This window comes from Gopherus evgoodei, chromosome 5 (assembly GCF_007399415.2).
Source record: "Gopherus evgoodei ecotype Sinaloan lineage chromosome 5, rGopEvg1_v1.p, whole genome shotgun sequence".
Taxonomy (NCBI): Eukaryota; Metazoa; Chordata; order Testudines; family Testudinidae; genus Gopherus; species Gopherus evgoodei.
This window is the reverse complement of record NC_044326.1, coordinates 26,373,551-26,387,960: the sequence shown is the minus strand read 5'-3', so window position 1 is coordinate 26,387,960 and position 14,410 is coordinate 26,373,551. Positions and strand designations below refer to the sequence as shown.

Genomic DNA, 14,410 nt, shown 5'->3' with positions numbered 1-14,410 from the left:
ATGTATCTAAAGATGCATTGTCCTATTGTATTTTGGTTTGGTTTCTCTATGTCTAGCAGGCATTGCATACATACACTGTACCTGCTTTTTTCTGATCAGATCCAAAAAGAAAGCAATATCATAGACATCTAGATCCAAAATGATTCCAGTGCTAACATTGTCTGAATATGGACTTCCCATAGAGAGATACAAAATTCCCGTCCATCAAAGGTCAAAACATTTTTAAAGGGGAAAAAAATCATAATCCTCCACTACTAAAAGTAAAACAATTTCCCTAGCTAAAACACCAACTCTCATTGGCATTTGGAGCTACTCTTAGAAAAATGATTCTTCAATTTACAGAGACACATTAAGAGGCAGAGGGGAAACCCATTATACCAGATGTAACTAATTCAGATAACAGCGAAAATTAGTTCAAAATAGAACTCCAAATCTAGGTTTAGGGGTTAAAAGAACACCCTTCCGCATTAGTTACAAAGGAATATAATGAAATACACTTCTCCAATTAAAGGAAGAGAGAAGTAAAACTGCACACAGGTACTCTGAAACCTAGTTAAAGATTCAATTAAAAGCTTTGCCAGAGGCTTCAGGCTAGTTGCTTATATAGCAGGGTTCGCTCCACTCTGCTAAACATGTGTATGAGGTCCTTAGGAAGACTAGTGAAGAAATAGGTGTCTCAGTGCCTTTGTGTTAACACCACCCTATTTTATGTCTCCATCTTGTCTGACTGAAGACCAGAGAACTGGACTGATGGAAAGCTGTTTTCCCTGGAATTTGCTCCCCTTACCCTATCCTCCCAATGACTCTGGCAGAACCCAGTTTAGTTAACTTTTGGGGCCCACTACAAAACTCATATTGGGTTGTGGGTGTTTTGATGTTGGGGGTACAGGGGGAGGACGCTATTTATTATTAGGGTAGTGTTACTTTATTCTGGGTGCTTTTACTCAGCACTTCCATGTGCATGTCCACAGTACTCTTGCCACTTTCCAAATACAAATGGATTTTGTTCCCGCAAGGCCCATGGTGGAGGCGGGGAGGGGAGAAGGGGCACGAAATTTCATGCTATATATTTGGTATTCCTGTTTTGAAAGCATTATGTTAGAAGGGGCTATACTGTTATTTCACCATCATGTGGGCTTGTTTCTAGTCATCTGCTGGCAGTGTCAAGCCCTGTATTTCTCTTAGACATTTTCTTTGTTGAATGTTGGAGGAATCAATCAAGAAGGTGATTTAAATGTAATTTTGATTTTCCATAGCCTTCAAAATTACGGAGAGAAAATTTCTCAAATGCTGGAACAAGTCTCTAAACAATATCACTTGAAAAAGAAAGTGGTATTTGAAAAAAATGAGAATGCATTTCATTCATAAAGTGCTCTAATCTAGAGGCATCCATAAAAAACAGCAACATAGTGATTGCTACAGACTCCAGCAGAACTTATATTTGAGCTAAATATATTTTGAGGGTATCTCAAGATGTAGGTATGCCATACTCACATCATACTAATAATTAAACAACAGAGAACATTGTAGGAAGGAGGATAATAAACTGGCCTAGAAAATTAACCCTTGCGTCTGGGAACACAAACAGCTATATCAATGGATCTGTGATGGGTTGGGCATAGAGGTCTTTTAGTGTCTGTTGGCATGGTGGGAGGAGGGGTCTTCCACCACAGAATCATAGGATTCTAGGTCTGGAAAGGACCTCAGTAGGTCATCTAGTCCAATCCCCTGCACAGAGGCATGGCTAAGTATTATCTAGAACATCCTTGACAGGTGTTTGTCTAACCTACTCTTAAAAACATCCAGTGATGGAGATTCCACAACCTTCCTAGGTAATATGTTCCAAGGCTTACCTACTCTGACAGGAAATTTGCCCTAATGTCTACCCTGAATCTCCATTGCTGCAATTTAAGTCCATTACTTCTTGCCCTGTACTCAGCGGATAAGGAGAACAATTTATCACCATTTTCTTTAGTTTATAACAGACTTTTATGTACTTGTTATCATGTCTCCCCTGAGTCTTCTCTTCTCCAGACTAAATAAACCCAGTGTTTTCAATCTTTCCATGCAGATCATGATTTGCAGATCTTTAATCATTTTTGTTGCTCTCCTCTGGACTTTTTCTAATTTGTTCACATTTTTCACAAAGTGCATGGTGGGAATAGGGCCAGAGACTTGACTGGTGGTGTTCTGGTTACACCAGGAAAAAGCATAAAAGAAAGATACTCTAGTGGTTAGGATGCTAGCCAGTGATGTGGCTTCAATTCCCAGCTCTGCCACTGACTTCCTGCATGTCCCACAGGTCTCCAGCTATAAAATGGGAATAATAGCATTTCCGTACCTCACAGCGGTGTTTTCAGAATAAATAAATTAAAAATTTTCTGGTGCTCACAGACTGTAGAAATGGGGACAGAGAACCATGCTACTGGGGCTGATGAGGGAGCTGCTGCTAATGCCCCACCACCAAAAGCTACACCTGCTGACCCAGTGGGATCAGATGATTAACCACAGACTGCTGACTGGACACCACTGAGTATAAAGCTTCCTCTTTCTGTCTGATCCCTTGTCTGAGCACCTAGCTGCTAGGCTTGTGATTACCTAGACCTCTGAGAGCAAGTCCCTGCCTCCTTGCTTGGTTCCTGCTAACTTGCCATGTTCCTGTTTCCTTACCCTTACCCTCATTGTTGATGGTGGCTTGGACTCTTGGGGTGGCCACAGCCCTGACTCTTCTCCTGGCTCTGGCCACTAAATCCTACAGCCCACTTTATGGCCCTGACACTTAGAGAGAGAAAAGCAAATCTCTAAATAAACCTAAACCCCAGATAAGGTTTGCTTTATGCATAATCTGGGCCTCCTGTGAACTTCCTCTCCTGGGACTCAGACCTCAGGACAGTGTCAGCAGAGGAAAAGGCATTGTGTGTGAAGGGCACTAGCTGACACCTTGTTTGTTTGTTCTTCCCATTGACATGATCAAATGACTTTAGATCTTGCATGTGCACCACAAACTTTATGGGCTCAAACAGATCTAAGGTACACAATGCTTAGGAATGTGCCAAGCCATTTTTGACCCCATGTTTGTTAGATCAGCTTAAAATGATCAGTTTGTTCCCCTAGACAATTTGTACAGTAAAGAAGGACTGTCAGATTTGAGATGGCTTGTTTAATTTTCATGTCAACGTGATTGTCAACAGAGCTAACTGAAAAGTCATAGACAGGACAGGACACTTAAGGTATTTTCTGCATTTCTATATTTCAGTATACAAACAATTTAGCACACAAAATATTCTGCTCCCGGGGGGTGGGGGGAGAGAGAGTGAGTAAGATGTTTAAAAAAAAAAATAGCCAGTGAGTTTTTTCAGGTTTTTTTGTTTATATCAATGTGTTTTTTACTATTGACCTTTGGAATCAGTTTGTTTATTTTTACATCCGTTCATATTTTCAGTTGTTTACAAAACTGAAAATGCCCAGAAGCTGGGATTTTTCCTCTCTTTCATCATCCTTTTCCACTGCACAACTGTGGGAAGAAGGTTCATGCCTGCAGCTCTTAAGTTCTGATGCCAAACAGGCTTCTTCCAACAGCAACATCTGAGTCTCTGGATGACTCCTACTTAGCATTTATGTAGTACTTTTATGTTCAAAGCTCTGAACAGACATTCATTAATTAACTTTCACACCTCTATGAGGTGAGCATGGTCAGGATTATCCCTATTTTAAATGTGAGAAAACCAAAACCGAGATGAAATGACTTTCTCAAGGATGAACAGCTACTGAGTAGCAGAGCCAGGATTAAAACTGACTAGTTCCTGAATCCCACCAGACTATTAGAGCTAGCTGAGATTCTTTGACCATTTTTTTTTCTCCTAGCAAAATATCATTCTGTTGAATTTAGCATTTTCCCCAGGAAAATGTCAATCTCAACTAAGATTTTTGATTTTCTTATCAGGAAAATGGCAAATAAAAAAAAACTTGTTTTGACATGTTACATCATTTCATTTTTATTGAAAATGTCAAAAAAAAATCCATTTCGTCATTTCTGATAACCAAATTTTCAGAATTTTTTTAATTTTGTGAAAAATTTGATATTATGACATTTAATTCTAATTCAGAATGGAAAATTATGTCAAAATCTCAATTTCCCATGGAAGGAAGATTCTGCATTCAGTCTCTCACTCTCAGTTACAGTAGTGAAAATCTGTAGTAACTTCATCAGGGCTGCCCAGGGGAAGGGGGCCAGTGGGGCAATTTGCCAGGGGCCCCGCAAGCCACTCCAGGTTTTCAGTGGCACTTCGGTGGCGGGCCCTTCACTCGCTCTGGGTCTTCAGTGGCAGGTCCTTCAGTGCAGCCGGAGACTCGGAGCGAGTGAAGGAGAAGTGCTGCCGAAGCCTTGGAGCGGCGCCTGGTGAGTACAAGCGCCACAAGCGGTGGGGTGGGAAAGCCGCAATCGACGGCGCTTAGGCTGCTCTATTGCGGCCGCTTCATTCTTTGGCAGCAATTCAGCAGTGGGTCCCTCTCAGAGGGAAGGACCCGCCTCCAAATTGCTGCCGAAGACTCGGCCCTGTCCCAGGCCCCCTGAATCCTCTGGGCGGCCCTGAACTTCATTGGACTCACTCCAGTTTACACCTTTATAGTTGAAAATAGAATCTGCCCATTTATAATTTTACTCTTAATCTTTCTTTCTGATTTATTCACTGGCTGCTCTGCTGCTTGTGTTGTGCTGTAGCAATTGAAATGCTCTCAGCTCACACTTACCTTGTTTCAGTAAGGTAGTTCAGCATATGTATGTTTTTAAACAATGTGGCTTCAGTAGGATTACTCAGATGTCTAAGTACCTTGTTCAAGCAGAGCCACTTTCACTGGATGGAAATAGATTCCCTCTTCCTAAAAGTCAGTCCATTTAGTGCTCTTGATTTAAGAGAAAAGGCTATAAACAAGCTGATTCCACTCCAGTTGAAGCTAATGTCAAAACAGTAGCCTGGTTTACCATTCTGTTTTCCGAGCATAGCTGTGCCTGCAAAATCCCTAGCAGAGGTGTAGTTATACCAGCAAAAATGTCCTTTTGACAAGATAAACTTATTTTGTTCAGGGAACTGGTTTAAACTATATCCACAAAAGCACTCTTTTGCCGGTATAAGCTGTGTCTCCATAAGGAGGGTTTGCTGGTATAGATACAGCTTTCTAGCGAAGACAAGGCCCGTCATTGATTGCAACAGGAGCAGGCCCCAATACTGAATATAAGTCTGTGTTGGCACCATGTTCTCTATAGCAAATTAAAAGATCTTCTGTATGGGGAAAAATATTAAAGCTCTTCATGAAGTGTTCAGTGTGTATCACAGGATTTTAGCACAATTCCCAGCATCACAATGGGGAGTCCTGTAGTTAAACTGACATTCAGCTGTCTGAAAAATCTATCAGTATATATGTTTTCTGCACAAGCAAGGCCTCTGAATCACTTCCTGACCTTGCCTCATTTCTGCGGTTACTTTAACAAAGTGGAGAAAATTCAGCATTCATTGGGTTAGACTCTTCTCTGTTACAATGGTGTAAATCTGGAGTAACTTCATTGGAGTCACTCCAGATTTACACTTGTATAAGTGTGAAGAGAATCTAACCATTTATAATTTTTTACAATTGTATGTTTTACTCCATCATTTAAACTTTGAACTTCATTACTGGAAATGAAGGTCACAGTTTCTGTTTCACAGCTGGTTCGCTTAATATAGGCCAAATATATTGGGCTTCTGTTTGTATTGTATTATATTGGGCTTCTGTTTATAATTTTGCCCCATGCGTGGTCCCTTCTGGCCTTCACATCTATTGAACTAATATCGAACAAGCAAACAAAAGACATAATGGTATTCTGAAAAATAACTTTGTACCCTTTTGTAACAGAAAGGAAGACTGAATTGTGACCCTACATTTGAACTAGAAGAAATGATTTTAGAGTCCAAACCCCTTCATAAAAAGAAAAAACGACTTGCAAAAAACAAATCCAAAGATGGAGCAAAAGAAAGCTGTTCACTGGTAAGCCATGGACTATGGGTGTAATCAGCATCCCATTTCCTTTCTTTGAAGGATTTGATCAATCAAGTTCAGTTTTAGCATTTCTGAAAATGATTTGGTCCCAGTGTTGGTTAATCTGCAGTCCCAAAACACCTCCAAAACAAGCCACAAAGCAATGATTTATTTCAGTCATGAAAATAATTTGAGCAACTTTAAGATTTGAAATGCTAAAATATACACCTTTAAAGTAAGAAAATTGCTGCCAATTGGCAAATTCTCTTCCCAAACAGGGATGGAAGAAGTCATAAGGAGTACTTATCTGCAGCTGGTACTTAGGATGACAATGTTCAGCACACAAGCTGCATGTTTATAAAAGTTTTAAGGAAAATCACAAATATTTTTCTCCTCTTTACCAGTCTTGACTTATGTGTCCCACATCTAAAGGCTCTTTATATAAAAATCCTAAACTTTTCAAGGAGATAAAAAATAATGATTTTCCAGGCTCAAATTTTCAGTGCAATGATGTTTTATACATACTGTTGCTGCTTCAAGTGGTTTTGAACACTCACATATTGTAATCTCCTTAGAGCTATCAGACTTTAAAATGTTCAAGAATTCTTTAAAGGTGAACATCTCCCTTTAAAAAAAATTCAGACTGCACAGTACATACATCTTGAAGAATCTGGAAAATGCCGCTTATTCATATTAATTTGTAAGCTGTTTTGTTCAACACCGGTTCTGTTGTTGTGATTTTGTGTACAATTTTCTGTCATATATAATCAACATATTTGTGCTGTTTTTAAAGAATGTACACCTGCAGCAGTGCTTGGAAAGTGTGAGGAAAGAATTCATCATATTCAACAGAGAAAAGTAAGTGCATTCCTTAAATGCCTGTTTAACATACACTGCTGAAATTAATTTCAAAAGGAGGAGGATTCCTTCCCCCCTAAAAAAAAGTCTCAGTAAAAATGATTAATGATCACACCAGAATGAGTTAAAAGCCCTTACATGAAATAAAAGGCTGGACTTCCATTGATTTCCCTGTTGTACTGTCTGTGGTGTAGCAATTTTGTTATTCCGTCTCTGAAAACAAGCTGAATGCTTACGGTGAATGTGTGGTAGAAAGAAGAGGTAAATGTCACTGATGGTCTCCAGAGAAGCAGTAACAATTAAGCAAAAGGACTGTTCTGCAAAGGGCCTGCTTTTTCACAAGTAGAACAAAGCCAAAAGAGGTGATAACTCATGAAATTTTAATTAAGTAAGCTGCAGTGTTCCGATGTGGATATTCTTTGTGTACTTGGCCTCCAAAAACCAAGACTCCATTACTCCTTTTCATCATAACTCAACATTCAGAGAAAAATGATACCTCTTTACAGCCAGCAGGCATGCCTTAGTCGTCTAAACATTAGCTAGAACCACTGGAAACAGGTTTGAATCCCAAGAGGGTAAACACCCTCATTTGTCTTAATAATACATTGGATTCCATATAGTTTACTAGATGGGGGTCTCTTGGATATAACCATAGAAATTGGAGACCTGTCTGTTGTGCATTAACATTAAGGATCCAGTGGCAATTTTCATAATAGAAAGGATTACCCCAGTCTCCTTGACCAAATTTTCCTTTCCCCTGATCTCACTGTTTTCAGTAGTTTCATCTGAAAGTGTCATTAGCGAGAGCAAGCACAAGGATGATTCTGTAGCTTGGTGTCACAGATCCCCAGGATCACTGCAACACACCCAGCTTTGGAACAGTCTCTAGAAGGAACCCTTCAGTGTGCCAAACCCCACAGGGGTTTCACTTTTCCTCCAAGGTAAGCCATGCAGCTTCACTGCCTCCTTGGAATGTACCTCTGAGCCTTCAGCATTCCTGCTTCACACGATGAATTCCATTCAGCGAGTCTAACTGAGGTAGACTCCTGGTAGAGGCTTGTATACTTTTCATGGATTAATGTACCTCACCAAGCATTGGCAGTGACATTCAACCAGCATTGTCAAAACAGACGGGTTTATTAACTGGAACATGGCATAGGTAGACATTAAGGTAGTATGCAGAACTGAAGGTTAAAGCATAATCCATTTCTGCTTAGCCCAGAGCCCAGGCAAGCTGTAGTGATTCCTTTTGTTCAAGATCTCTCAGTCTCTCCATCTGACCTCCTTGGTCAGACTCCAAGGGATAACCCTAGCTCCTTCCAGCAACCAACTCTTATCCCCCGCCTCATACTTCTCCAATCTTTTGTTCTCCATCTGGGAACTGTTGGGCAGCATCCCTGCTGAGAGGTGGGGAAATCCAGATCTCTCTGGGTTGTTGGTTACTAGGTATCAATGACTATTGGGTTTGCCATTGTTTTCTCAGCTGTTCCAGTAATATGGGGACTAAGGCCCAGACTGCTAGATGACAGTCACATCAATGTCTCTTAGATCCTGGGAGAGCAAACTGTCCTACTATAGTGTGGCAAAAAGGGGAAACTGAGGAACACATAGGTCTCATAAAACTATTACAAAAAATTCCCACTTTGTCACACCTAGTGGTTAGACCAGTCGCTTCGGAGGTATGAGACCCAGGATCCACTCCCCCTGTTCTAATGACTGTACTTTAAAAATTATTTATTTGGAACAGCTTCAACAGGAGAAATTAAGGAATCCCTACATCAGAATACATCCTATAGCCCATAGGGTACTCACCTGAGAGGTGGTAGATCCATATTCAAATTCATTTCCCCCTCAAATTGAGGATCTCCCGGAGCCCACTAGGCTAAAAGTTATGAGGGAGATCCTTCTCCCAGTTGTTTTGTGTGAGCTTGTTTACAGCAGGGGTAGGGAACCTTTCAGAAGTGGTGTGCCGAGTCTTCATTTATTCACTCTAATTTAAGGTTTCGTTTGCCAGTAATACATTTTAACATTTTTAGACGGTCTCTTTCTGTAAGTCTATAATATATAACTAAACTACTGTTGTATGTAAAGTAAATAAGGTTTTTTAAATGTTTAAGAAGCTTCATTTAAAATTAAATTAAAATGCAGAGCCCCCCCAGACTGGTGGCTAGGACCTGGGCAGTGTGAGTGCCACTGAAAATCAGCTTGTGTGCCACCTTTGGCACCCGTGCCGTAGGTTGCCTACCCCTGGTTTACAGGTACCTGATCCATTAGGTGAGCTTTGAGCACACTTACCCTGCAGGCCTGGTTTGTGCAAACACTTTCAGGCTTAGATGTCCAGATGACTAGAGTGAGGCTTCAGTGCACATGCTCAGAGACAGAATCACGGGTGCCTAGAGAACTTTTATTGCCAAACATTAGGTGCAGAACAGGTGTAGACACTTACAGGGTTCTGCGGCAGCTGAACAGAAGTTTTGTGAATCCTGGTGGGGCCAGATTCCGGGATTTTGGCACATAAATTGGCAGTTAGGCAAATAAGTCGTCTTGTGATTCCAGTTCCTAGTCTCTAAATAAGGTGTGTGTGTGTGGGTGGGGGGGGGTGTAGAGTCGTATTCTCAGGGTGGATGCCAATGTATCTGTTCCAGGATCATACATTAGGGGAGCCCAAAATGTAGTAATGTTTGCAACAGGAACAAAAAATAAAGGCCATACTTGTAGGATGGGGGATTCTCTCCTGGGAAGCTTTGACTGTGAAAAGGACATAGAGGTCTTGATGTAAAATCAGCTGAACATGAGCACCCAGTGCAGTGCTGCAGCCAAGAGAGCTAATGTAATCATTGAATATATAAACAGGAATATCAAGCAGAGGCACAGAGATTATATTACTTTTGCATTTGGCTCTGGTGTCCTGTGTCCATTTCTAGCGTCCACAACTCAAGAAGACATTGATGAATTGGAGAACGTTCAGGAGAACAATTAAGGGATTGGAAAACATGCCTTATACTGAAAGACTTAAGGACTTCAGTCTTTTTAGCATAACAAAGAGAAGATTAAGGGGTGACCTGATCACAGTTCATAAGTACCTACCTGGGGAACAGAAATCTGATATCAGATGTCTCTTCAGTCGAGCCAACAAAAGCCAGTGGAAGTTAAAGATTAGACAAATGTAGACTTGAAATATGGTGCATATTTTTAACTGTGAGGGTAACTGACCATTGAAACAACTTACCAAGAGTTGTTATAGATTCTCCATCACTTGCCATTTGTAAATCACAATTGAAGGTTTTCCTAAAAACTGTGGTCTAATTCAGACAGGAATTGATTCACAGGTCAGACTAAATGATCACAGTGGTGCCTCCTGGCTTCATAATCCAATCTGTGATGAGTAATTCCTTTTTACTTGATGCATTAGACTGAAAATCTTTATTTTTTTATTAGCTCATAGATAGTAGCTATTTTAATTCTTGCATGTCATGAAAAACAATGACTGAAAAGACTAAATGTTAGATGGACTGTGAGATGGGTGTGTAAATAACAGGGAAAGGAGTAAATTCACTAGAAGGAAAGGAAAATCCTGGAGTACATCTGCATGTCAGTCAAATTATCATGTGTTTCAGTCACTGGTTGATTGGCTTGACCCATATGTAGGCCTACAATAGGCCCTACATTGTTGTAAGTTAATTGAGAATATTGTTACGTTTTACTTTCAGCACTGAATTGCATTAGGGCTTCATGTACTTTTCGGAGAACAAGGAAGTTAAATTAAGTTGATAACAGTGAGCAAAGGTCAGATTTTGAAACAGAAAGTGAATTAAAGTTTGTTTGAACAGAATCAAAGCAATGACATACAGGAAAGAACAGAACACAGAGAGAGTAAATCAACATAGTCTTCAAGATGACTTTCTTCAGAGATTTCCAAACAATGCATTTCGAGCCAGTTGTACTGACCCAGGTCTTTCAAATTGACTTGGTTTGAATCTAGTTCTTGTGATTATCCACAGATCATGACAGACATAAACTGTTTCTATGGGTGCAATATCAGATACTATGTGACCTTATTACCGTAGTTACCGATCATCACCATTTCCATCTATCCCTCATCATTTTTTTCTATCTTCTCATTCCTTCCCTTACTACCTTTGTTTAAATTCATATTCAATTGCAGCTGTAAGTGCTACTACATCATACATAGGTAACTCACCACTGTTTCTTACATGACTATACATTTTTCTATCACTGTTTCTTTGCACACATAAGAACTGCCTTTATAATTCATCTGTTTGAAAATATTTGATTATTACCTCAGATGAACCTTCACTATAAAAAGCCAAATTCTGCTGTGACTTAAACCTTCTGCCTCATTTACTTCAGTAGCATAGAGACGTGTAAATCAGGTCAGAATTTAGCACACAGCTTTCAGGTGAAAGGAATGTAAGTCCCCAGAACAAAGATACTCCTCTACTTTGATATAATGCTGTCTTCGGGGGCCAAAAAATCTTACTGCATTATAGGTGAAACTGTGTTACAGCGAACTTGCTTTGATCCACTGGAGTGCGCAGCCTTTCCCCCCTGGAGTGCTGCTTTATTGTGTTATATCTGAATTTGTGTTATATCATGTAGTATTATATCGAAGAAGAGATGTATCTGTGAAAAGCTTAATGAGCTTTCATATCAGATAATCTTTTCTTGAGCAGCAGGTTCTATGGTAATGTGGTACAGATACAGTAGGATTAGGGATTCATAGAATATCAGGGTTGGAGGGGACCTCAGGAGGGCATCTAGTCCAACCTACTGCTCAAAGCAGGACCAATCACCAACTAAATCCCCAAATGGCCCCCTTGAGAATTGAACTCACACCCCTAGGTTTAGTAGGCCAATGCTCAAACCACTGAGCTACCCCTCTCCCTAGCCCTGTAACACCCTTCAATTTAATCCCCCCAAAATCTAGATCAATTCTGTTTTGTGGATATACCAAGTCAGTTGTTGTCTCTGACATCTGAGAATATCCCTAGAATGCCTGACTTTCTCTTACTATGTACCTTTCATCCTGCATGAGATATCACACAGCAGAAAATATACAGTATTTATTGTGTTATATTTTTCAGTTTGTGGTATGACAAGGAACTTTTTGACTATAGTTAAAGGAAGGTCAATGAGACTTGGAGATTCAAGAACGGGCTCTGTAAACTGTTATAACTCTCTACCAAAAGTATAACTGCCAACTGACTACATTTTTTGCAGTGTTTGAATAGCTAGGATCTAGCAGATCACAGTTGGCAGATATGGAATTTGCACACTATGTCATATATACCTTCTGCAGATGGCTAGATAATCTCCACTGGAAGGAAGCGATTGGAAACTGGTAAGTATAGGGAGTGTTATGAGCAGGGTGAACATCAAGAGGGTAGAGTCAGAAAAGCCCCAGGATTCCATTAAAATGTATGGACTGAATCCAAAAGACTAATCCTGCAGTACTTCAAGAGTTACCAGCTGTGTCTAGCACTGTCCTTTTCCAGTAAAATTGGAGATTACCTTGATGTTAATTCCTTTTTCTGGACAGTCTGTTAAAATGGCTGCTGCGTTACACACGTCCTGGACAGTTGTAAGATTTGATGGAGTAGAGATTGGTAGGATGGCATACAAGATAAGAGAGGGCATTACAGGCTGAGTGTGCAGCATGAAAGAAGGCCCAGGGTCAATTGTGGGTGAAGGTGATGTGAGGAGCATCAGGGCATGCAGAGTCGGCACTGGGAAGCAGTGATATGTATTTGTAAAATAGGAATTGGAAATGGAGGAATCAGGCTTATGTTGACTGTTTTTCCTGCACATTTGGTTTAACAGCACAGGACTCACCAAATAAACAAATGCATTGTGACCAAGATTTTCAGAAGTAGGTGCCTAAGATTTGGCATCTACATACTTATGTAGGCACCTAAATAAGTGGCCAAATCTTCAAAATTGCTGTTCACTCAGTAGCTCCCACTGATATAAATGGGAAGCAGCACTTTTGAATATCAGCCCACTTATTTAGGTACTTAAATAACAAGGTGGGAGCCTAACTGTAAGCAGCCAGATTTAAAACATTTTAGTGACCAAAAGCAGTAAGATACATGACTGAAAGCAGTCTTTTGCAGAAGACTAAACGTACCTAGCTGTAATAAGCATGCAGACATTGATACAGCATATGGAGTATGGACACTTCTATGTAATTGCCAAGTATCATGAGAAACAGAAAAAAAACCTACTTTTCCAGAGTGTAAAATAACTTGATCATTCCCCGAATACAAGGAAAAACCAAATGAGTAAATAGGCCCTTTTCTTAGCCCTTTGAATCAGCATGGTGAGAGGTTGCAAGGGTAGAGGCTGTGGCTGCTCTGTCAGAAGTGCAGGTGGGGCACTGTAACTTACCTTAGTTATGTATATTCTTATTGAAGAGTAAGTGCATCCCCAAGAAGCAGGACTGCCCGGAAGCGAAGCAATCCTCCTTCCCAGGCTGCAAAATGGCCATGGAGCTGCTCCACAGATTCTACTGCAGCCCTGAGGCAACAGAAGCTCCTTTGGGACCCCTGCCTTATTATGCAGTGAGCAATATCCATGGATCTGCATAGCAGCCAATCTACCAACCTCACTCCCCTTCCTTATTTGGGACACCCATGTCCCTAACCCCTGACACGCCCCCCCCCACACGTCTCCCCCCCAACACACACACACACAATAGCACTTTGGGAGTCCCTGCAAAGCTGTGCACAGGTGGTGCACACTTTCTCCACAGGCTTCCCAAATCCTCCCTCCCTGTGCAACATGACCAAGATTTTCAAAAACGCTAGTGATTTTATGGGGCTCAGTTTTTAATTATGTCCCATTTAAGACTTCTTAGAATGGCCTAATTTTAGGAGGGATGTGCTCAACTCTTTCTGAAACAGGCCCCTGTTTGTTATCTCAAGCTGGGCACCAAAAACCAAGGCAATCAAAATCCCTACTGAGCTTTTGAAAATCTTGGCCCTTTACTGCATCAGTTCAGTTTAATTTGGGAACTCTTGAGAGCTCTGACTGTCATGTGCAGTTGGGATGGAGTTTAATATACTTTATTTTACTATCTTTTGAATGGGCCAGTGCGCCATATATGCCAGTGGCAGAATTGCCATTGCGTAAAAGGCTTTATTTTTATTAGCATGCCTATTTCAGTTGAACATGAGCTACAAATTATGGAACTCATTTAGGGGACTGTGATGGGGAGTTTACCCCACAGCAATCCTGAAAGGAAGCTCAGAAAGAGCCAATTAGTGTGATAGGCCCCACATGAGGGGAGTAGGCTGGAGGAGCAGCCCCTGATTGGAGAATGAAATTCACTTGAGCAGGTATGGACTGGGCTAGGATAAAGCCAGGAAGCTGACAACAGAAAGGGCTGTAGCGAGGATGTCTGCAGCCACTCTCTGTACATTAGAGAGTGAAGGAGGGAACCCAGGAAAAGAGTAGGAGCCTGGCCCTGAGGGAAGGGCATACCCCAGAAAGGGAAATCACAGTGACCTGGCTGGAGAGC

General features: G+C 40.9%; 1 protein-coding gene across 2 annotated transcripts in view; it reads left to right on the top strand.

Annotated features, from left to right (window-relative positions):
- STK32B (serine/threonine kinase 32B) overlaps window positions 1-14,410 on the top strand; it is a 257,437-nt gene that overhangs the window by 225,372 nt on the left and 17,655 nt on the right. For both annotated transcript variants that reach the window (XM_030565483.1, XM_030565484.1), the window contains 2 exons: window positions 5,890-6,021; window positions 6,806-6,870. In XM_030565483.1, the coding sequence (XP_030421343.1) occupies window positions 5,890-6,021; window positions 6,806-6,870 (197 nt within the window). The remainder of the gene's footprint in view (window positions 1-5,889; window positions 6,022-6,805; window positions 6,871-14,410) is intronic.